The 24,443-nt window shown below is 48.4% G+C and overlaps 1 protein-coding gene across 1 annotated transcript in view; it reads right to left on the bottom strand.

Annotated features, from left to right (window-relative positions):
- Positions 1 to 6,066: 6,066 nt before the first annotated feature.
- Positions 6,067 to 24,443, bottom strand: part of FBXO18 (F-box protein, helicase, 18) — a gene marked incomplete at its 5' end in the record, with an annotated part of 31,364 nt that continues 12,987 nt past the window's right edge. The window contains 12 exons of the mRNA XM_019543978.1: positions 6,067 to 7,451; positions 8,923 to 9,054; positions 10,014 to 10,120; positions 10,679 to 10,804; positions 12,399 to 12,596; positions 14,126 to 14,201; positions 14,664 to 14,785; positions 14,981 to 15,080; positions 17,411 to 17,547; positions 19,617 to 19,703; positions 21,076 to 21,163; positions 23,401 to 23,629. Of these exons, the coding sequence (XP_019399523.1) occupies positions 7,281 to 7,451; positions 8,923 to 9,054; positions 10,014 to 10,120; positions 10,679 to 10,804; positions 12,399 to 12,596; positions 14,126 to 14,201; positions 14,664 to 14,785; positions 14,981 to 15,080; positions 17,411 to 17,547; positions 19,617 to 19,703; positions 21,076 to 21,163; positions 23,401 to 23,629 (1,573 nt within the window). The remainder of the gene's footprint in view (positions 7,452 to 8,922; positions 9,055 to 10,013; positions 10,121 to 10,678; positions 10,805 to 12,398; positions 12,597 to 14,125; positions 14,202 to 14,663; positions 14,786 to 14,980; positions 15,081 to 17,410; positions 17,548 to 19,616; positions 19,704 to 21,075; positions 21,164 to 23,400; positions 23,630 to 24,443) is intronic.

Raw genomic sequence — 24,443 nt, 5'->3', positions numbered from 1 at the left:
GGATCCAAACAGCTTTCCATACCCAGCGAGGATGGTGCCATGCAGATGCAGAACCTCGCATCAGCTCCTCTGGTTATTTTGCAGGGCAGTCGCTGAAATAGGTGATGGACGGGGAAGGGGTGTGCGTATGTGTGGGTATGCTCATGTGCACACATGTACAGGGGGGTGGGTATCATTCCAAGTCTTCTTTGGCCGTTGGTTGGCATGACTCACATAACATACCCCTTTTAGGCATGTCTCTGCCCAGCTCACTCTGACACCACTCCAACTTGCATTTATATGTATTACTAATTGCTCCAACATCATCCCTTGGGGAGGGGACAGTCTACCCCCTGCAAGGACTGACATGCTGCCTGCTATCAGAAACATGGTACAGAATGATATGTAAGCCCTGGGACATGGGGAGGCACATATGAACATACCCTCAGACCGCAAGTCATGCAAACAGCCCCCCTTGCCATACAGCCTTTGTAACAGTTCCCCATGAGCTCAGCACCGCAGCTGCAGAGAGCATGGATGAAAGGACCAGAATCCGTATTCCCCAGGAGGGAACGGGATGCCTTCTGAATACACTCCCAGCTGTGTTGCTAGTTGTATTTCTGTTTCAGATTTGAATGAACTCAACCACGCATAGTAAAACAGGGATTCCCCTGCTTGGCAATCACAAAGCCTAAGAGCAACACGGTGACAGAGAAGCAAATGAGAGTGACAGATGAATCACATGGGGGCAACTTCACAAATCCTGGCAGTGAAACAAAATGCAACACTGGCCTATATACTTCAGGGGAACAGCTGCTAAAAGGTCAGTCTCATTGTGTGTCCATTCCACACCGTGGTTGAAATGACCTCCCTTTCTGGCAGTAGACATTTCATTTCAAATTGCTGCCATGTTACAGAGAAACAAGACAAGTACATTGCTTTTAAAAATATATTTGTACATCCCATGCACAACAGGCACAGTTCTTATAACCTCTTTATTACCACCCCTACCATAGAGGGTCAACACAGGAAGGTTTTTTTTTTTTAAGCAAGCACTAAAGGCCAAGATCACATTAAGTTATTTGGTTATAAGTGACACTTATGTGTCTAAGAGCACGGGTAGATGTTATATTTATGGTGCAATTCATAGATTAACCGTGCAATAAACTGCAACCTGCCAATGTTCAGCCAATTTATGGCATGATAAAAATGACAAACCAGCCACAAAGATGCTCCCCATTTAATGTGGATTATCTTCGTGGTTGGCTTCTGTGATGCTTTACACTGAATATGTAGTATATGGGCTGTCCCCTTCCTGAGCTGGATACATAGAATCACAGAAAATGTGGGTTGAAGGGACCTCAGGAGGGCACATTAGTCCAACCCCGTGCTCAAAGCAGGACCAGCCCCAACTACATCATCCCAGGCAGGGGTTTGTCTAGCTAAACCTCCAAGGACGGAGACTGCATCACCTCTCTGGGTAACCTGTCTCAGTGTTTTATTACCCTCCTTGTAAGAAAGTTTTTCTTAATATCCAACCTAAACTTCCCTTGCTGCAACTTGAGCCCATTGATCCTTGCTCTGTTGTCTGCTCCCTCTCTTTGTCCAGCTCCATCCTCTTTGCAACCCCCCTGCAGGGAGTTGAAGGATGCTATTAAATCTCCACTCATTCTTCTCCAGATTAAATAAGACCAGTTCCCTCAGCCTCTCCTCACAAGTCGTGTCCTCCAGCCCCCCTAACCATTTTCACTGCCCTCCGCTGAACTCTCTCCAGTTTGTCCACAGTGTCTGTAGTACAGGGCCCAAAACTGGACCCGGAACGCCAGATATGACATCACCAGTGCCAAATAGAGGGGAAGAATCACTGCCCTTCACTTGCTGGCAATGCTCCTACCAATGCAGCCCAGGATGCCGGTAGCCTTCTTGCAACAAGGGCACACCACTGGCTCATATCTAACTTACTGTCTGCTGTAACCCCCAGGTCTTTTCTGCAGAGCTGCTGCCCAGCCTATCAACCCCAGCCTGCATTGGTGCATGGGATTGCTCTGTCCTAAGTGCAGGACTTTGCACTTGTCCTTGTTGAACCTCATGAGATTCCTTTTGGTTCAATCCTCTAATTTCTTTAGGCCTCCCTGGGCGCATCTATAAAATTGCCATACAGCGACATAGTGACATGTTATGTCGCCATACAGCATGTTACAGCGACACAGAAATCACGTGATTACATGTGATCACCAGCTATGTTGCCATAGCGGCACACTCCCCAGGTACAGTGCACTCCAACAGCGACATGCTGGCGAAAGCTAAGCATGTGCTGTGCACACGGCACGGTACCCACCCATATTGTACCGTGCTTTAGTCATTCCTAAAGGAAGTAACAAAGCATGGCACCATAACATCATTGCCATATGGCCACATGTAGATGCACTCTCCGAATCCTGGCCCTACCCTCCAGTGCATCTACAACCCCCTCACCGCCGCTTGGTGTCATCTGCAAACTTGCTGAGGGTGCACTCCATCCCATCTTCCAGGTCAGTGATGAAGATATTGAACAAAACCAGCCCCAGGACCAACCCCTGGGTGCTCCACGTGATACCGGCTGTCAACTAGACATTGATTTCTATCCTCTGAGCTTGATGCTCCAGCCAGTTTTCTATCCACCTTACAGTCCATCCATCCAGCCCATACTTCCTTAGCTGGACTGTGAGAATGCTGTGGGAGACTGTAACAAAAGCCTTGCTAAAGTCAAGGTACACCACATCCACCCATCTCCCTGCATCCACAGATCCAGTCACCTCATCATAGAAGGCAATCAGGTTGGTCAGGCATGATTTGACCCTGGCGGATTTAGGCTGCACTTTGCCCTGCACCTCTCCTTTTATGCACTCCCCATCCATGGCCCCACCAAGTCCTGGGACCTCCTGGTCAATCTACTCCTGGCTCTGGCCAAATTTGCCATCTACCCGAGAAGGAGGCTCTGGCTGGAGGGGAACCCTAGTGACTGTGGGGCCTCTTTCCATCACTCCTTCTTTCGTGTGTCTGGGTAGGTTCACTGGGTCCGTGAAGTTGGCTGAGGGGCAGCGGTTTGCCTGGCATTGCTCTTGGGGAGACTCATTAACCTGTGACCCATGCGCTCATCCTTGTTTTCTCTTTAGGTAATTAGTAACTTTATCTCTAGCAGTCTCCCTGATCAAGAAGGCTTCAAGGTCCCTTTGGTAGGCTTACGTTCACATTTCTCTGGGCATAACAAATCGGCCTGTCACCCGTGGGGGCAGAGAACAGATGCTACGAGGTAAAAGTATATATGCAAGTATAGATGATTTCCAAAGAGTTTGTTTTCCAAATCTCCTAAGTGCTGAATGTAGGAGTGCGCCGCAAAGGGTGGCATGTGGACAAATGCAGGCTGAATTGACCGCCGCTCCCTTGCTTCAGTTTGCGGACTTTAAAAGTCCACCGGTGTCCCCATTGATGTAGTACAGTACAACCTGCATACTTCGTGGGGTTTGGTTCCTTCCCCCCAATCCTCCCGACAACGCTAAGGGTTCGTGAAGTATCCTGGGCCATTCAAAGCCCCTGCAAACAGCTCTGCAGGACGGCTGAGGTCTGGGCAGCTGGGCACTGCTTCTCCAACCGCCCAGGACTGCTGATGAGGGAGCTGGGCCCTTGGAAGTGAAAGGTTCAGGAAAATCAAGCAGCTAACTCTCCAATGGACATCATTTCTGCCCGGCTCAGAAATACAGCCCAGAGTCTACCAGGTCTCTCTCTCCCCGTCATAAGACATTGCTCAAAGTCAAACGCAGGGAGCTCTCATACTTCCACCTGGGGGTGGAGGGGGATCATTTAAATGCTTTCAGCAAAAACAGGCAAGGAGCCCCTGAAGAACTGTGCCCAGAAACGTGTCCAGCATCACCTCCAACTATATCGTTGGTCCAATAGAAGGTATTGCCAAAAAAATCCTCTCTCTCATATTATTTCAGGACTCTCCCACCTACTTGCCAACCTACAAAGGTGCGCATTCGCTCTGTAATGTTTGTCATCTCCTGCTGCCATCTAGCGACCGGCTCTCTCTCTACACTGCAGTTTGAGCCCCAGTTCTTTCTTTTAAGCTCATTTAGAAATTAAATGCAGGCTTATAGTACTCCAGGACAGGGCTAGGTCAGTCCTCACAGCTCACCTGTACTGAAAACCAAGTCTCTCAAGTGGCTACCTCTGTACAATTCACGTGGGACCTTTCCTTCTGAAGGATCTCAAGCCCTCGGCAGAGGCAGCCAAATAGCGTAAGAGCTGCACACAGCAAACTCATCATCCCGTGGCAGCATCCTACCACAGGAAGTAACAGCGGTTAGATTAACACCCAGCACTACCGTGCTGCCCTATAGACTCACATGGGACAGATTATCTTGGACCACGAAAGCCACACGGGGATTTTAAGTGGCACTATGCAGCCACTTGCATTTGGATTTGACCTCTGATGAAGGGCAGGGGACCCACGTCCTTCTTGAAATGGGGGGCCCGAAACTGGGCACAGGACTCCAGGGGAGGCCTCACCGGTGCTGAACAGAGCAGAAGAGTCGCCTCCCTTGATCTGCAAGCGACCCTCCTCTAAATACAACCCAGGATGCTACGGGCTTTTTTTGCAACCAGAACACATCGTTGGCTCACATTCATTTGAGGAGAGGCTGAGGCAACTGGTTTTATTTAGCCTGCAGAAGAGAAGACCGAGGGGGGATTGAATAGCAGCCTTCACCTCCCTGCAGGGGGGCTGCAAAGAGGATGGAGCTGGACTGCTATCAGTGGGGGCAGATGACAAGACAAGGAGCAATGGGCTCAGGTTGCAGCAAGAGAAGTTGAGGTTGAATATTAGGGAAAAAACCTCTCACTAGGAGGGTGGTGAAGCACTGGAACAGGTTACCCAGAGAGGTGGTGACATCTCCATCCTTGGAGGTTTTTAAAGGTCCAGCTTGACAAAGCCTTGGCTGGGATGATGTAGCTGGAGGTGGTCCTGCTTGGAGCACGGGTTGGACTAGATGTGACCTCCTGAGGTCCCTGACAACCCTCATTGTCTATGATCCTCTTCAATTATGGTCCACTGTAACCCCCCAGCCCTTCCCTGTACTGGGAACTCATTCCCTAGTCTGGATTTATTCTGCATGCAGTTATTCTGGTCCAAGTGCAGGATTTGGCACTTGTGCTTGCTGAATTTTGCCCTTTTTTGGAAGGGGAGAGATGGGGAGCAGATCTCTAAACTATCCAGGTCATTCTGGATCCTTGCTCCACTTTTCAGACTGCAACTCTACCTAACTCGATGTCATCCACAAATTTGCTAAGCTCAATACCATCGTCCAAACTCATTAATGAAACTGCCAAACAATACCGGACCCAGGACAGACCCCTAGGGAACCCCATTTGATACCTCCTTCCACTTAGATACTGAGCCACTGATGACTACTCTTTGAATGTGTTAATCCAACCACGGATTATTGAGGGATTTATCTGAATTACATTACACTTATGTACAGGAAATGTCATTTGAGATTAAAGACACCTGCCATGGGCATGAGGTGCTATTATGGGCTGCTGCCAAAGGGAAATAAATTCCTTTGATGCAGAGACCACATTCAAAAATCACTGTCATAAATACTGTCAGATGCTTTGATGTTCTGGCAATTCAGGGACAAAGTCTGGTGTGTTCCTTAGAGGGACTTCCCCATCTCCCTTCTCCAAAGGGCAAAAACCAGCATTTAGAAAACAGCCGTTCAACTGGATGAGGGGTGAAATTGCAGGGGTTATCACCCCCCTCCGCTACTGCCCAATGCTGAATTTAGGGTCTTTGGCTGCTACTGGTGAAAACCAGCAGCAGGGAAAAGGGAGGGTGAACAGCGGCAGCCTTCACCCCTGGGCTCCAGACCTGTGCCAATACAGCAGCTTTGCCGGCTGTGCCAACAAACCGCTGCCCCGACTTCGACAAGCTCCACACCGTGGATCCAGTCAGCTGGACGGCCGTGGGTTATGGCAGCAGGCACGCGCCGTGGCATTGTCTCTAATGGAAGCAGCACCAAAGCACACAGAAATCCAAGACCATGCTTCCTCTGGCAGAAATGCACTTTTTAATACAAAATAAAAACCAGTCACTGCAACAGGTTTGTTCACAGCTTAAAAACACTCCAGGTCTGCCCTGCCATCTTCACCTCAGGGCCCAATTCGAGGAGTTGATTTGGTTTGGAGAGATGGATCACCCAGAGGACAGGAGGGAACAGAGAGCGCCGCAGGGGCAGGGTAGTGTCCTGTCCAACACGGGAATAGGGAACACCACACAACTGCCACCAAATATTAACCATGATATTCTTGATGGAGCAAGTTCATCCAGAGCCGTCCCACTGTGCAGCCCCCAAGAGCTTAATGTGCAGCCTCCAGGACCTGCTCCTTCCTTGAGCTTCCCCTGCCTGCAGGATGGGGAGGCCTGAGCTGTAGCGCTGAGGAAGCCCTTGGCTGGAGGGCTCAGGGGATTTGGGTACCTCCTGGAGCATCCACACTGGTGTGGTGCAGTGGGAGTTACCTGCTGGAGGGGGGAATGTGGCTACAGGGGAGCTCATGGCTTGTGGGACTCGTGGCATGCCAGCAGCCCATGTGATGCAACAGGGGCAGGGTTGCATGGCTGCGTGTGGCTGGGGGTCCTGCAGGCCCCAGCCCCTCTGAAGTCTGACAGCCCTACATTTATCTGTGCAACTCCTCTGGTCTCTGCCCAGAAACAGAAGAGAGATGAGCCTTATAAAATATGTATTCGGCTTTCCTTAGTAATGAAAACCCCTCCAACTTTTTTCCCCCCTTCACTTTGCATTTTCTTGGGTTTTCCCTGATGCCCAGAATTCATCAAGTCAGGGCTTAGGTAGTGGGGAGAAAAGCCTGGGCAATCACCCCCAGGCAGGCCAATGAATGTCCTGTACTGATGGCAGCCTGCCACAATCACAGGCAGGCTGTTTCGGATATGAAGCTCACGAAAGGGATCTGTTTGATTCCAAGTGCATCTTGTGCTGTGCAAGGGATGCAGAACCGCTGCAGCGAGACATAACACAGGGGCTCCTGGGATGCGTCGGCTACCGGCGTCCTTAAGAAAGGAGCAGGAGCAAGGTCCCTCCACAATAGAGGGGTGACTCGGGTCTTATTCATATAGTGCCCACCTTGCTTCTGATCCCTCTCTGGATGAGCTTCTCCACAGACAGCACTGCCCGGATCTCCAGTGACATTGGTAAGATGGCAGATGGGCTAACTTATGGGTATTCTCCAAGCAGCCCTGACCAGGGTCAAAACAGCTCGTACAGGACAGCAATATGCCGTGGAACCTCAATCGCTTCCATTGCAACATCCATGGCCTGCACGACATTGGGGGAAACGGTCAGCAGCGTGAAGGGGCCGAGACGCTGCTGCATGCACGAGTGGCACAGGAAGCCCCCTGGGTCTTGTGTGCCATTGCTCTGTGTGGGAGAGGGAGGAAAAAAGGACACAAAGAAATGTTACAAGGGACAGGACTGGAGATGTGCAGAGTCCCTTCCTCCTCCTATGCACTAGGCCAACGTGTGCATGCAACTCCCCTCCACTGGCAGAAGCAGGAGCTGGTTCCTTGCTGCTGAAGTAGCCCACGCGAGCCATGTTCTGTCAGCTACATCTTGCCAAAGAAACCCTGTTTAAAAGCTCCCTCTCCAAAATAGCATGATTTCAATCTGTGATAAAAGGAGGGCTAGAAAGGTGCTAGGGACTGGTACCTACTTCTGCACTTGCGTGGTTCCTGCGTCAGGAATGCCCAAACTGCAAACCTCACAAATGCACTTACTGAGCATGTTCCCCCCAGCAAGGGAAGGAAGTCAAATGATTTGCATCTTGCAGGTGGAAGCAGGGGCCCAGCTAGGATCTGGTTTGGGGGCATGCTCCCCACCAAAATCAAAGTGAGGATCTGACTCATCCAAAACCCTGAGCCACCAGTCGTGCAGCCCAGTATCATCTCATTGTTTCCTTGGGCTCCCATGACTCTGACCATCTAATAGACTATATGACTTTAGGGAGCAAAGACCATCTTTTTATGTCCTAAGGATGTACAGTGCTTAGCACAACTGGGAGCTGGTCCATAATCGGGGCTCCTGGGTGCCGGGATAACGCAAACAATAAAACATGGAAACACAAGAGCCAGGAGCCAAAGCCAGAATGCGTGAGCGCTGGAGCGCCAAGATGATGCTTTGGAGACAATAAACTCTCCCCCGTCACACATTCAACGCTAGCTGAGCTCAGCAGGGACTAAGATTGCTCCGTGCATCACCGAATGACTGGTGAAATGAGGTGGTACCAGGAGACAGGTGTCTACATGACAGAAGGCAGCCACAACTGCCACCGACAAAAACACTTACCGTCTTGGCAGAGCAATCGGAAAAGGTTACAAAGACTGAAACATCCCTCCCAAGCTTAGTGGGTGGTTTGCCTGGAGCAGACTGAGTCACAGAAGTGGGAGAAGACAGCCCAGCACCTGCCTGTTCTCTGGCTATACCCAAACTCATGTCCTACTGGGGTATATGCAGCTGTCCACACTGGGGTATACATAGCTAAAAGGCTGAGATGGGACATCTACCTGGGATCTCTTGAGCATATATTAACAACATTTTATAGAAGCGGGACATTGACTGCTGTGGTTCCCCTGCTTTACCTTCAACAGGTTCAGGTGTGATGTCTTGTGTGGGTTGAAAGTAGTTTTAGGAAGAGTTTAGAAGATGGATTTGTCCACGATGGTTTGGACAGGGCTGATCCTGCCTCAGGCAGGGGTTGGACTAGATGTGACTTCTGGAGATCCCTTCCGGCCCCACTTCTCTATGACTCGATGATCTCCAGGGCTGCCCATCTGGCACCCAGGTCCCCAAACATGATTTACAAAGCAGAAAGGAGAGAAGGAAAGAGACTCACGTAAGTTAACGGATGTTTCTTCATGGTGAGGAAGGATTCGGCAGGCACGCTGTTGCTGCATTGTGGCACTGAGCACTTCACAGGCCCATCCTTTAAAATCTCACTGGTGAGTTCTGCCCGCAGCAAGTACTCCTGGGAAGAGGAAGGAGGCGGCATTCAGGGAGCTCGGGGCACCAAACCAATTTTTTTTAAAGCTCTGACTCAGCGGCATGAGGGCAAAAAATATACATCCACCCACAAAGAGACGCTGGAAAGGAAGGAGCTGGAGAAAGCACTAACACAGACTGAGGGGCAGACAGGAGACGGTGTGCAGAAGCCTGGCTCTCTCAAGGGTATTTTAACAAAGTACTTCTATCCATGCAGTGGCAAGATAACAGCACTACCCTTGTGCCCCTGCTTTACCTGTGCCAGGTTAAAGGGGGTTTGCAATGTTTTGGGCAGCCACGCGCAAGGGTTTGTTCCTGAAGTTAAGGGTACGGTAGACAGACACTTGTTTAGGATAGGTTATCCAGGAATGGTCTTGCTTTGAGTAAGGGGCTGGACTAGTTGACTTCGGGAGCTGCATTTTAGCTCTACTTTCCTGTAACCCTATGCTGACAACTTACTAATATCCCACTTCCCCAGCTATAAGCTGCAGCACCCACAGGTCACAAAATCAGAGGAAAGCAGGGCTGGAAGGGACCTCACAAGATCATCTAGTGCCTCACTCAAGGCAGGATCATCCCCAACTCCACCATCCTAGATAAGCATCTGTCCAACCTGCTCTTGAAAAAGTCTACCCACAACATCTGTACGCAGCCTCTTCCAATGCTCGCATGCTCTCATGGTCAGAAAGTTCCTCCTCATCTCCAACCTAAATCTGCTCTGCTGCAGCTTGAGGCCCATTGCTCCTAGTCCTGTCTTCTGTGGTCACAGAGAAAAGCCCATCTCCATCCTCTCTATAATTGCCTTTCACATATTTGAATACTGTTATCCCCACTCCGTCTTCTCTTCGTCAAACTAAATCCAAATTCTTTCAGCCTTTCCTCTTCAATCTGGTTTCCCAGGCCTGTAAGGGCTAAAGACACATTGCCAGACCAAATTGAACTTACCCCAGCCAAAGTCAAAACGTATTCTAGGGACTTTGTCATTAACAGGCACGTTTTGGCCCGGGTCACCGCAACGTAGAGCAAGTTCCATTCATCTTCAGCATATATAGCTAGGCAGGGATTAAAGAAAGGAAGACGGGGGTAAATATATAAGTATTTTAAGGGAACTGCTTGCTAAAGCTGCAATTTCTTTGATGTTGCAGCTTGTTCTATCAACTGCTTTTGGAGGAAGTTGAAGATCTAAATGGATGAGCCTTAGCTGTGTCATGACTGACTATTTCTGCGACTAAGACAGTCAGATAGCCCCCTTCCATGGGGTTGTTACGCAGCCAGGATGGGACTTGTCTGTGATGTCAATGAGAGTGTCACACAGGTTGAAGATGTCTTTTCCTTGGGGCAATTGTTTCTGTCATTCCTGGTGGCTTAACATGGGGACGATGCACACGTGCCAAGTGGAGAATGTGCTCTCAAAAGTTTTAAGTTGTCTCCCATAGACAGGGTTTAACCTGAATAACCATGCTGATGATCAGAAAAAGCCAGGTGTGGCCAGTGACAACCTTGAGGTCTGTTGTAGAGTCTGTTCCCAAAAAAGTAATAGCTGCTGGTGGGGCGGGAGGGAGGAGACATGCATTGCTTTTCTTGAGAGACAAGAACAGGCTGTCCCTTACCAGGACTAAATTGAGGCAGCCTCTGGAGATTGTGTTTGGCACAAGGGACTTTCACAAAATCATCTGCAACCAGCACTGTATCGAACTCCAGGCCCTTCGCTTGGTGCACGGTGCCAATCAGGTAATCTAGAACCAACACACCACAAGTAGAGAAACAAAGAGAGGGAGAGCAATGAGTCAGTCGGCATTGCTATAGCTGGAACTTACTGCATCGTAACTTGGTTACCTTGCTCTCTGTCTTCTTCTTCATCTCCCCGTACGAATCACAGACAAGGGTTGGAAGGGACCTCAGGTCACATCTAGTCCAACCCCCTGCTCAAAGCACAACCAGCCCCAACTACATCGTCCCAGCCAAGCCTTTGTTTAGTTGGGTCTTCAAAACCTCCGAGGATGGAGACTCCACCACCTCTCTGGAGAGCCTGTCCCAGTGCTTTACCGCCCTCCTCATGAGGAAGTTTTTCCTAATATCCAACCCAAACCTCTCTTGCTGCAACATGAGCCCATTGCTCCTCGCTCTGTCATCTGCCCCCACTGAGAACAGTCCAGCTCCATCCTCTTTACAGCCCCCCTGCAGGCTGCTATTGAATCCCCCCTCAGTCTTCTCTTCTCCAGACTAAATAAGCCCAGTTCCCTCAGCCTCTCCTTACCAGCCGTGTCCCCCAGTCCCCAAACCATTTCCATTGCCCTCCACTGGACTCTCTCCAATTTGTACACATCCTTTCTGCAGTGGGGAGGCCAAAACTGGGCACAGGACTCCAGATGTGGCCACACCAGTGCTGAATAAGAGGGGAAGGATCACTTCCCTTGATCTACTGGCAACACTCTTACCAGTGCAGGCCAGGATGCTGTTATCCTTCTTGGCAACAAGGGCACACTGCTGGTTCAAATCAGCTCTGCTCAAAGCCCAGATCACAGCTCCCAGTCCAACAGCCCATTAAAAAAGGTCTGAGGTCAGCAGAAGGCCCAGCTACCTGGCTGGTACCCAAGGCTGAATGTCAATAAGAAATGATCTGAAGCAGCTGTTCCTTGTTTCGCCATGCAGTGTGCTGGGTGAGTCTGAGGCACTTTCCTTCTTGGCATCTCAGTTTGCCTACTTGTAAAGTGGGGACACTGCTGCAACAGCCAGTTGCATTTTGTAAAGCACTTTACTGATCTTACTAAAGATTTCAAAATGAAATCAGTAAAGCACTCTGAAATCTAGTGGTGGAAGCACTATGTAAGAAATACATACAACGTTCACAGATTGCAAGGGGCTGGAAGGGACCTCGCAAGATCATCGGGTCCAGCCCCCCCTGCACTAGGCAGGAAAGATAACTAGGGTCAGATGACCCCAGTCTCCCCTTGAAGATTTCCAGAGTAGATGCTTGCACCACCTCTGGAGGGAGCTGATGTTCTTGCAGAAATCCTGCAAATTTAAGCCGGTAACCTAAGAGCTGAACTAAATATGCAGCTTAACATGCAGAATAAATTAAAGGGCCTGGTGTCTCCGACTTAGAAATACTAGCAGAGTCTTAATCTAACCTGGGGAGAACCCCTCTGCGATGGGAACTTTGTTCGCTGACCCTGGGAATGGCTGTGCTGTTCTCAAGCCGTCTTAGAGGCAAGGCCAGATCAGTCTGACTGCCGTCTTGTTGCAGATGTGGAGGGGGAAGGGAGGTTGGATGATCGAAGAATAGTTTCCCTTCTCCCGTAAAGCAGCGGCCTTGCTCTGCATCCTTACCTGCAAATTCCATGTTTGATACATGACTGGCCTTGATCTTCTGCACCAGCTCAGGAATCCGGACATTGTATTTCTCCACTATCGCAATCTTCACTTCCAGCTCCTTGTCTTCACTGGTCGTGGCATATACCTTTAGACCCTGGAAGCCCTCAGACTCATCCCACTTTTTGATAAAAGGGTCGCTTATTCTCAGGTTTGCTGGGGTAAAGAAGCATTGGACACAATCATTAATGTCCCAGAAAGGCACAACTAGCAGCATTTTTCACTGCAAACAAAATGAACCTGGATACAAGGGGAGGCAATGTGGGCTAGTGGACAGAAAGCTAGCCAGGGGACTCTGGGCTCCTGGGTACTATTTATTCCCTGTTTTGCCATGTAGTGTGCTAAAGCAGTCTGGGCAAGGCACCTTTCTCTTTGGCATCTCAGTTTGCTCGCCTATAAAATGGGGACACCGATACAACTGCCTTTGTAAAGTACTTTGCAATCTAGTGATGGAAGTGATAAGTGATAAGAAATGGATGTTATCACTACTAGGTGAAAAGTCCGCATTTATTTTTTACGGGGATCTTTTGGGGCTAGTAGGCTGGTTTTTGGGGGGGATCCCCACAGGATTTAGCACGAGACAAATCCTGTTTTTAAACTTCCAGGCAGCCGAGATCCATACAATTGATTTGATCTGAGTCACGACAAGATTATGTTCTTACATGGACTGTATTATGTTTCTCGAACAAGTGTTTTCCAAGTGGCTTATATTCCAGAAACAAGCCACTCCCATGAGGAACTGTTATAACCGAGCACTAATTACAGATCCTTCATTTGCAGCAATGAAGAAAAAGAGTTGCAGCATTGGTGAGCTGAGTCTGGAGGTACAGGTAAGTTTGTTCCCTACTATATCTGAAGTGAATTGGACAATACAAATACACACACACACGCACGTGTGTACACACTTCCAAGGTTTTCTTTAGTTGAGAGAAGAGAAAAAAGTTGCACCAAATCCCACAAGTGCTGCAGCCTCCATATTCACCTGATATGGCCCCATGCAACCCTCGACTAAAGAAAACCTTGAAAGGAAGAAGATTTTGTGACGTGGAAACCATCAAAGAAAACATGACTGAGCAGCTTTTAGTGACTCCACAAACTGCTGATCAGAGGTGCTTCTGACAATGGCAGAAACGCTGGGAGAAGTGTGCAGAAGGGGCGTACTTCGAAGGAGATTAAGCTTAAAACCCTATAAATAAAATATTTTGTTTCCTGCAGCATCTGTCTCGATACTTTTTGAACAGCCCTCACATATACATTTATGTGAAAGATGCTCTTCGAAAGGGCTCAGAAGGCCTAATTTAAAAATAAATCCAATCCTCTAACAAAGAGGGGGAAAAAAGAGAAAGAAGAGAGGGGAAAAAGAAGGGAAAATAATTGGTTCCAGACTTTCAGGAGGTGAGATCTAAAATCTCAAAAAGGGCCAGCACTGCAACCTATCGGCTTCCATATTTTCCACTGCACCTGAACAAATACAGAAGTGACCAAAAAAGGGCAGTCCTTTCATCCGACCAACAGCATTCACCCAGAAAAGGAACGGACAAAATGATTTCATGCCACAGAAGTGAAAGAAATGTTCTTGCGTGAGCTGCTGCATTGAGAGAGTTCGCGAGTCCATCGCACAAGCGCTAGAAAGTTAACATCACTGCAGCAAAGGCCGCAGGAAGGAGGAGGAAGAACATACTCACATGCCTCCCGTACATCTTTAGGTTGAAGGAGCTTCCAAATATCATGGATTTTGTCTAGTCCAAAACGAGCAAGGCCCTAAAGAAAAAAAAAGAAATGTTCTTCTAAAAAAGGACCTCACTGAAGAGGCTATTTGAAGTTTATAGAGAAACAGGTTCCTGGCAGGGGGCTGCAGTTTCATGAGAAGACACCTATAGGAAACAACCCAAGATACTCAAGAAGCGAGGCTCGTAGACCTCAGAGATCACGGTCAACATGCAGCGCAAAAGGCGTAATTCAGCCTAAAATGACCAGCTGGCTCCGGAAAATAAAAATGCAGAATATGAGCGACGGTGAAAGCAATCTCAGCTGGTTGTCACATTGCTTAGAGAGCTACATCTTCTGTGGACAAGGTCACAGTGGAGACGGGGGGAGCGGGGGGGATTTCCTAGTGACGTGATTTTTTTTCCCTGGAAAGTGCAATTTCAGCAAAACTAGAAGGAAAATTCCAATGGGGGAGAAAAATCCCAGGTCCAATCAATAAAAAAAAGCCTGCCCTACCCCAATCAAATGTATTCTCGTGGGCTGCTCTCCTCCAGTGATCTTCACCGCATCCTCAAACACATTTAAATTGCCCCGGGATATGAGGGCTATCTTCCCCGTCCTGCTGCCTCTTATGTCACCTGTAACATTGAGAAGAAGCCCCCTCTCCAGTTCATTGATGCAGGAAGGAAAGACATGTGCCTCCATATTAAAAATCTACAAATTCATTTTAAAAATTACATTTGCTTTTGTATTGCAGTAGCGCCGAGTTACCACACGTAGGGACTGGCCCCGCACTGTGCAAGCTGCTGTTCAAACACAACGTGACATCTCACCTTCTTGATCTCCACCCACTAACGTCTTATTCCTGACTTTCTTGCAGACGTCCAGGATGGTAGCTCCAACATAAGCTATTTCAGGACCAAATCTGAAGCTCTACAAAAATAACCAAAATGAGGCAAAACAGAGGAAAATCCTACACGAGGATAATACAGGACTTTGCACTGGCAGCTATAAGGATCGTCCACTTTCATTTGCTGATCACACAGATGCTTTCCCACCGGGACCCCTGGGAGGAGCTGCTGTTATTCATTTATTCAGATGTGAACTAAGGGGTTTGTTCCAGGAGAAATTGCTGGATTTTTGGCAGTAGAAACAGAAGCTCTCTCTGTCTCCACAAAAAAGTACCACACGGTATAACGTACGGGTGGTGCATGCGTTGCTGCTTATCCACAGGGCCTGCCTGAATGTTTGTGGTCATTCTACTTTCCAGCACTTGATTGAAGAGAGGATCATAACATGGACCAGCAGGGAATGGAGATACCCATTAAGTGACCATGTTTGCTGGTTGCACACCTCCCGACCCCTTTCTGCTACATGCATTAGGGTATTTTTAAGATTTCCTAGAAGACATTGGGTATTGGCTGTAGCCAGGGCTGAGGATTTTGACTGGGGTATGGCAATGCTCCTGCTGGGACCAAAGCTGGAGGTTCCTGGCTAGAGGGTCTTGCCCCTCCACTCAGGGTCAGACTAATCACCATGTTTGGGGTCAAGGAGGAGTTTTACCCCATGGTCACATTGGGATGGATGGTGGGGGTTTCTGCCTCCCTCCGTAGCAGACGGCATGGCCTCTCTCTACCTGGGATCTCTTGAACATGTATTAACAACCTTTTATAGAAGCGGGACATTGGCCACTGCAGTTCCCCTGCTTTACCTGTGGCAGGTTCAGGTGTGGTGCCTTGTGATGCATGTGGGTTGATGGTAGTTTTAGGAAGAGTTTAGATCAGGGTAGGCACAATATGCCAACACATTAGATCTCAGCTGTGGGCGGACAGCCACCAACTCGCTGGATCTTGCCCGTAGGCGGCCGGGTGCTCCAGGCCATTGCATGGTGCCAGGCGGGCAGGCAGGACTGCTTTGACCCAGCAGCATCAGACATCAGCTGTGGACCCAGGCAGGGCTTCCCCCACAGTGGGTGGGTGGGTGGAAGAGGAGAGAGACACAAAGAGAGAGCAAGACAAACAGAGAAGAGAAGAGAGTGAGAGACGCACAGAGACGGATGTGGCCCTCAACAGGTCCCCAAAACTGATTAAGTGTCCCTCCAACTGCCCACTCCTGATACAGATGCTAGATTTGTATAGGATGGTTTGGACAGGGCTCATCCTGCCTCAGGCAGGGGGTTGGACTAGATGCGATCTCTGGAGATCCCTTCCAGTCCAACCTCTCTATGACTCGATGCAGGCAGCTTGTGAGTATATAGCTAGGAGCCCTGCCATGGCTGGTGTAGTCGGGAATCCTGGTGTTCGCACATAGACAGCACTGGGCTTGTTGCTGCAGCCAGTGGGACGTAAAGGCAAGGCATGGGCAGCCCTTTCTCTCTCCTGCTTTTTTCTTGCGACCCTTTGCAGGGTGCTCCTTGTATGAGGCTCGTCAGGGGCTGACACGTGGGGAAGGGGGTGGATGGTTGGATGCTCCTGTGGAGCCAACTGACCGCTGCTAGTTGCACGGGCACCTGGACACCATTACCTGAAAGGTCCCTTCCACACCTATATTCTGAACCAAGAACCACCAGGTCATTTCAAGGAAATCAAACCGACAGACTAGACCGGGGGTAGCCAACCTGTCTCGCAGGTGTCACAGGTGAGATGGGAAGCCCCTGCGTGTGGTATTCAGCAGACTGGGACAGGGAAAGGCAGGGCAGAAGCAGACACAGCAGGAAGGAGAAAGCAAAGCAGCAAACTGGGCAGGGAGCACAGGGAAGGAGAGCAGAGCGTCAGATCAGGCAGACAGCAGCAGGCTGGGAGCAGAAAGAGGACCAGCAGATCAGGCGTGGGAAGGGGACTGGAGTGGCACTCAGGGAGGGTGTGGGGCAGCACTCTTGCCCAAAAAGCTACCCCCACTAAACTAGATCTCTCGCGGTGCCTTCCAACTTAATTTTTCTAGGGACTGGCATTAAAACAGACACAGTGGCCTCTCCCACACTCCCCACCCCACCCATCGGTCCTGAAGAACAGGATAACTCACAGATACAAGCACATAAGGAAAGCATGAAACGAACATTTCTTAAGTGAAACATCCCTACAGAAGTAAACCTCAACAGCTCCTGTGGGCAGAGGTCTCTCAAAGAGGGACCATTCTTCTCCTATAAAAGGTTGCTAAGTAATAAGAACTAATGCGAAACATCCTTTGAGGAAATGGTGAATGCAGTGGCAGAGGACGGAAAAGCCCCTGTTTCCCTACACACACATACAGTGCCCCAGCCTCACCCGGGTGAGATAGTAGATGTGAGTGTGTGGCACTTCAAAAAGCGCGTTGACAGCCCCGCGGAAGGTGTAGATCTGTTGGTGCGGGTCCCCCACGAAGATGACTCCACAGGTCTGGGACAGCACCACGTTCATGATGGCTGCAGAAAAAAAAAAGCGAAGCATTGAGGAAACTCCAGCGAAGAAGTTTGCAAAATGAACACGAAGGCTCCACCCTGCTCCCACCCGAGCAAGCAACTGAGAAATAAACCCTCAGTGGGATAAAAGGGCTGAAGCCATTCTTCACTTTCAGACAGCGACTGGATTGCTGGCGGCAGGAATCAGGGCTGAAAATAACCTCGGGATTTCTTACCTAAATTGACTATTTATATATTTTGGCTTCTTACTCTTTACCCCATGGGCCAATAGTTTTGAAACCCTGCGAGTAACTGAATCCTGGCTACGCACTTAACTTACACACAGCGCATCTGCATGCTTCCCTGTTTTGCCTAAAAAAGCAAGATCTTCACTTTAAAACAACCACATTCTCATGCTCTGGTTTTCTACCAAGCTCAAAACCCGTTTTTTTCCCTGTCACTTCAGTACTTTTGGGTTGGTTTGGGTTTTTTCAATTCTTTTGGAAAGCCCTTATTAAATTAATTGGGGTGCATCTGCTGCGGAGTTGCCTAATTAGCTCCACAGTAAAGTACCTCCATCTACACATGCACTGGTATTACAGCACAGTAAATTCACTCTGCCATAAGACAGTACTGTCAGGAACAATGCTATGATATGGCAGAGTCATTTACTGTGCTGCAACGCACGTGTAGATGGTGACTAGGACAGCAGCACTTTGAGCCAGGGCGGAGCAGCCCCGGGCTGGCACCAGGCTCGGGAGTCAGCCGCCGGGCTCCATGGCCTGGGCACTCTTGTGCCCCATGCAGCCCCTCCATCGCCCGGCACAACCACCCGCAGCCCGGGGCGGACACATGAGCCTGCTGCCTGCCCGGGGCTGCTCTGCCTCAGATCAAAGTGCTGCTGTCCCAGGCACGTGTGTAGACACTGTGCCCAGGAGCAGTGTACTCTGGAGCACGCTGCTCCGGAGTTGATCGTATCACATTAATTGCACATGTGGATGCACCCACTATGTGATAACCCTGTGAAAATGGCTCCACCTCTCTATTCTGGTTCCCCTTAGCCTACAAAGAGAAAGAGCCCTTCCCATCTCATCACCTTTTGTCTGTCCTGCTTTATTCAGACACAGAGCTCTCCAGAAGGCATGTCCCTTAGAGGTTTCTGCATTGCTTGGCATGGGCTTAGCAGACCCATAGGCACTGCTTAAAAATCAGTGAGATGCATCAAAAACTCCCTCTTCGCTCCTCAAGAGCAACCCCACCTCGCATCTTCCCGTATGTACACCTGACCAGTTATGGATGCAGTTCCAAGAGCCTGGCCTGGTGAGTCAAACACGGACAGAGAAAGTATATGCCCGATCCACTTCAGCTAGGAAAATGGGAGCAATAGGATTGATGAGAAGGGATGTGGAGCAGCTTCCATACGGAAAAGAGACAAGCGAGGAGGACACAATAGAGGTCTTTGAAGTCACAAAGAGAAAAACTTGAATAGGGGCACGTCAGCTGCATTTCCTCGTGGAAGGATGAGAAGGCATCTGATGAAATTAATCAGACGGTTGTTTTAAAAGCAAATAAAAAGGAAGCACAATTTTTTTAAACCCCAAGTTTAATTCATTTGTGGAATTCATGAGACCAAGAGCATATAACTGGGTTCAAGAAACGATTAGACAAATTTAGGTCCACAAGAAGCTCTGAAACAACCGTCAGGAGTGTCACCGCAGGCTCAGGACATCCCTAAAGCTGAGACTACTAGGAACTTGCAGGGTTTAACAGAGGACAGATCACCCTCCACTTGCTCTGCTAATATACCCTTCCTCAAACTGCAGGGGGGGAAGACAGAGAACATGGTGGCAGATAAGGCAGGGAGCAAAAAGCAAAGTAGCAGACTGGGTTGGGGAAGGGGAACAGAGTGCTAATTTGCAGCGTGCCTGATAAAAAAAAGATGGTTCCCCGGTGCTCTAATGCACCCGCTACCGTCACCAACAGGACACTGGGCTGGATAGACCCATAATAGTCATGCCAATGTTCTCACCGCGATTAACGCCTGCAAAAACACTGCGAAGTGCTAGTGATTCCTGTCACCTGCCATTGCTCACCTGGCGTGCAGTCTTGTGCCTCATCGACAAATATGGCGTGATAGTCCAACAGCCGTGGCTTGCTAAGCTGCCAAAGTTTCAAGTACCCTGGAAGAACAAATAGACGGCGTAATTTAGATGTTCAAAAATCCTAACTAGAGACCCACTGTTTCAGTTTGTTTGCCGCCCACTTAAAATCCAGTTTTTAAAAGACTAACTTAAAAGTTGCATCTCCTGGCCACAAGTTGCCCTGAAAGGGTTGATGGGTTTTCAAATATACTATTTTACTTCCTTTACATTACTATCATCTTTGCTGCTTCGTGGTTGCAAATAGCCAAAGAAGAAAAGGACTGGAAAGGGAAAGCAGTGATACCAACTACACTTCGAGCTGTTGTATGCACAAAGCAATCCCCCACCAGGAAAACAGTAGGTATATCTCCCCAAAACAGTCCACTTGGGCATGACTTACATGTATCAATTAAAAAAGTGTTGTCTATTTTCTCTTTTACTGCTGCTTTTCAAATTGAGAGCTTGGTTTTTAACGTGTGTATTGTTACCAGCACTGGCCATTTTCAGGGGCCTAGGTCCATCTGCAGAAGCGTAGCTAAGCAGGCGGCCTCAAAGCCTGTCTCAGTGCCCGCAAGGTGAATCTTTACAGGCTGACAACCAGGTGGGTCAGCTAAGTAAAGGCTGCCATCAACCTCTCCAGCTACACCAGTAATGGGATCCAATTAAACAGAGCACAAGGCCTTGAATTGGATGATCCAAATATAATATATCATAGCTTACAGCAATGATTGGTGTAACCAAATGCATTAGATCTTGTTTTCCTGTAACAGATATTACTTTATTAGGTTTCTTAGATAAACTGTACAAACACAGCAGACTTTACTAAAGTAAAGAAGAAATGGGGCGGTGTTGAACAGTGTTGCACAACGGTGATGGGAAAAAGAAAAGGAATCCTTCCCTCTAGAGAAGCATAACTTTCACACGTCCATCAACCCCAACTAATCGACTCTTTCCAAGTCCACAAGTGATCTGGTTCATTCCTGCCCCAAAAGTTTCAGTAATACAAAAAAAGGTAAATTCGGACTAGATGATCTGCTCAGGTCCCTTCCGACTCTAGAAACTATAAAATGCATCAGAGAACACGTATTAGAATATAATAGACCATGTATAAATATAGGATCTGGGCTAGAGGGAAATTTGGAGAACTCAGCGAAATCCAAGACAACCTGCAGCCAATCTGTTTGTCACCCTCCTCCCCCACATCAACCTTGAGTCTCCCCAGCTGGTATAGGTTTTTGTTACCCATGTTGTGCTGTCAAGGGTAACCTGATGGGCTCTGGGATAAGTGTTTATTTTTCTATTTTGGGGTGTAAGTAATAAAGACTTGGGCTGTAGACCTGCCTCTTCCATCAGCAGCCCACCTGCAAGGTTATCTACAAGCCAGATCACGGTATTCTTGCAAGCCACATACCATCACACGTTATTTTGCAGTTCGTGTCTGTAGTTCTGTTCAGCGCCTTCATATTGTCCCATATCCGTCTTGCTTCCTCAACAATGATCTACAAAGCAACATCATAAGGAACCACGTAAAATTTCCAGGCACAAAAAGGTCTTTCCATTCTCCTGGGTTAAGATCTTGGATAGCAAGCCTAGATACAGCCGTATCTAATTGCATTAGTTCTCCAGCAATTTCCTCAATGTCTCTCCGTATTTAAACTTCTCAGGTAGCCTTGAAAGAAAGTACCACTAGGTTTGTGGGATAGATATCTCTATTCCTCTCTTCCCTGGTCATGTTTCCCTTTGCAAATGACTCTCTAAAGTTATTTGCTAAATGTCTGTCCTCTCCTGTCTGTCCCCAAAGCCACATGTCCTCCAGGCCACAAATGAGTGAATTAAAACAAGCAAGCAAGCACCCCCCCTCCCCCCCGCCCCAAAAAAACAAAACAAAAACCCCAAAAACAAACAAAACCCAAGTAAAAACTCCACCAAAACAACAAATTCAGGATATGCACGTCAGAAAGGAGTAACCCATGCGCTGGACCATCTGTTTTTCTCACCCAATCCTGTTCAACAGCCATTACCTATAAAATGTAGGTCCCAATTAAGTGTTTGCATGTCAACAGTCCGGGGGGGGGGGGGGCTTGTTTTTTCACGTTTGTTCATTCTTTGGCCTCTCTAGCAAGATTACCTGTTATGTCTACTTGCACATATATTATTATGGGCAGGTACTTGTCATGGGACTGGCTCCAGCTCATTCCCGACATGCAACCATTCAGCAGCCACTGTGAAATGAATGCGTTGACCGTTTTCATAGAACTGGAGAAAACGAGGGTTGGAAGGGACCTTGGGAGGTCACATCCAGTCCAACCCCCTGCTCAAAGTAGGACCAGCTCCAACTACATCATCCCAGCCAGGGCTTGGTCTTAAAAACCTCCAAGGATGGAGATTTGAGTCTCTCTGGGTAACCTGTCTCAGCGCTTCACCACCCTCCTTCCCTTTGATCTCATCTGGATTTGACCTGGTGACCTAGAGCTGAAAGGCTCATACAAACCCATTGGACCTTTTTCAGTCAGTCCCTGATTATGGAGGGTTAAACTCATGCTTAGCAGGGAATTAACCTGAAAGACTGTGTTGTGAGGTTTTACTTTACCAGCTGACAGCCTTTGGGGCTTGGAACCGAGTCTCAACTGGATGACAAAGTCAAAAATTAAACACGAGGAAAATAACACCCCGAATAATAGTTATAGACAATCAAAGTACACACAAATGTTAAGGGGGAAAAAAAAAATCTGTTATTTTGTTACTCTCTCCATAATGTTTAAAAACGATGGAATTTTAACGTAAGTGCTCAAAAGCAGGGCATGGGAAGGTAAAAACAACATCCAAATAAAATCCCTCCAAAACTACCTACTGTCAAAAATTGCGCTGTTATGCAACCCTTCGGTGGAGGACTGAGCTACGCCGACTTCTTAAGACAGATCTGAGCATTAGAAATAAATACCTGTATTGACATTTCACTGTCAGCACTGTAGCATCTGAAGGACTTCCAAATGTTAACAAAAATGCAAGTATCCAGGTTGTAGCCGTATTGGTCTAGAGGCAAAATTTGGTCTAATAAAAGCTATCACCTCTACCATGAGTTCTGAAATAAAAACGCAGAGGATTTTTCTTTTCCTGTCCCTGAAAAGAAATATGTACATATAGGGCTGACGTTGGACCTCAGCTAAAAGGCTACTGGAAACCTCTACCTGCAGGGGGGTTGCAAAAAGGCTGGAGCTGGACTGATCTCAGTGGGGGTGGATGACAGAACAAGGAGCAATGAGCTCAAGTTGCAGCAAAGAAAGCTTAAGTTAGCTATTAGAAAGAACTTCCTCACTGGGAGGGTGGTGAAGCACTGGAACAGGCTACCCAGGGAGATTGTGGACTCTCCATCCTTGGAGGTTTTTAAGACCCAGCTAGACAAAGCCCTGGCTGGGATGATGCAGTTGGGGCTGGTCCTGCTTGAAGCAGTGGGCTGGACTAGATGTGACCTCCTGAGCTTCCCTCCAACCTTATACTTCTAACTGGTTTTGGACAGAAGTGTCACGGGTTTCCTGTCTTGTCTGCTCACATAACCACACGGGAAGCCACACTCTTCTTGGCACGGACAAACTCAGGGATGCAGGAAAACCTATTCAATCGGTAGTTTCCAATTGCTGAAATAAAAGCACCACAATTTCCCTCGAGCCACATTTTTACTGCAATGCCTGCTTTACCACCCTCCCAGCTAAACGCACGCCTCATCCCCGAGACTCACCCTCTTCTCCCCCTCGGTGACAAGGACCCGCATCCCATGTGTATTTTTGCACCATATGGGAGTGTGCTCTGTGGATATGAACTCATCTGAAGAGGCGAAAAAGCTCTCGAGTGTCTGAGTGACTGTCTTCCCCCGCACGAACAGAGACTGCCCTTCGCGGGTTTTGAGTTGGAAGCTGATTGTGTAAGGCGACAGCTTGAAGAAATTCAGCTTGCCTTTTTCTTTATATCTATATTATGGACAGGAAGGCACGGTTAGACTGGACAAAGCCCAACAGGAGGCGTCACCTAGCTTTTCCTTCTATTACTGGGATGCAAAGGAGAGAAGAGGATCTGTCTAAAGGCCTCAAACAGTAGGCATTAAGGTAGTGGGGTTTATTGTAGCTGCCCTTCCTTCACCCCTGTGAAGCAGGGAAATGCTCTTGCCCCCACATATGAAAAAATTAAGACCATAAATCACCTAGGATCTGGTCTGCACTACAGAGTTTATAGCACCAATATGCCAACCGGGGGTGTAAGACGATCATGTCCCCTTTTTCCCCTAAGCCAACATGGCTAGACCATCCATCCGCATGCCCAACTCTGGACACAGCTCTGCCACCAGGTCTCATCTCCTGCTGCCATAGCACTGCCTGCACAGCAAACCTACCTGCCCAAAGTCCCACAGTTAATCTAGGGCAGGGCAGGGAACCAAACCCAGATGTCCCGAGGCCGCAAGGCTAATAATGACCAACCCAGGACCATCTTGTACAACGAGGGTCAACTGTTTCTAGTGGCAGACAGGTGTGAAGGTGACATAAAGGGTTGAAAACCCTGAGTTTGTGCCCTTTATTTTTTGTTTTAAGTCCTTATGATATCTAAGCAATCCTGAAAGATTATTTCAAAGGATTATTAAGGCAGATTGCTCCCACTCTGCTGAAGGTTTTTGAGAGGGACCTGGGCAAGATGGTTTTGAGTTCTCACATAAGGAAGATACAGACTCTTCAACGAAAAGAGGTTTCCTTTTCAATCCTTTATGGTGGCCTTTGAGCTAAATAGGCCTTA

The sequence above is a fragment of the Crocodylus porosus genome, unplaced genomic scaffold (genome assembly GCF_001723895.1).
Source record: "Crocodylus porosus isolate Cpor-Errol unplaced genomic scaffold, CroPor_comp1, whole genome shotgun sequence".
In the NCBI taxonomy this organism is placed as follows: domain Eukaryota; kingdom Metazoa; phylum Chordata; order Crocodylia; family Crocodylidae; genus Crocodylus; species Crocodylus porosus.
The sequence above is the reverse complement of the archived record's forward strand: the minus strand, read 5'-3'. Positions and strand labels throughout refer to the sequence as shown.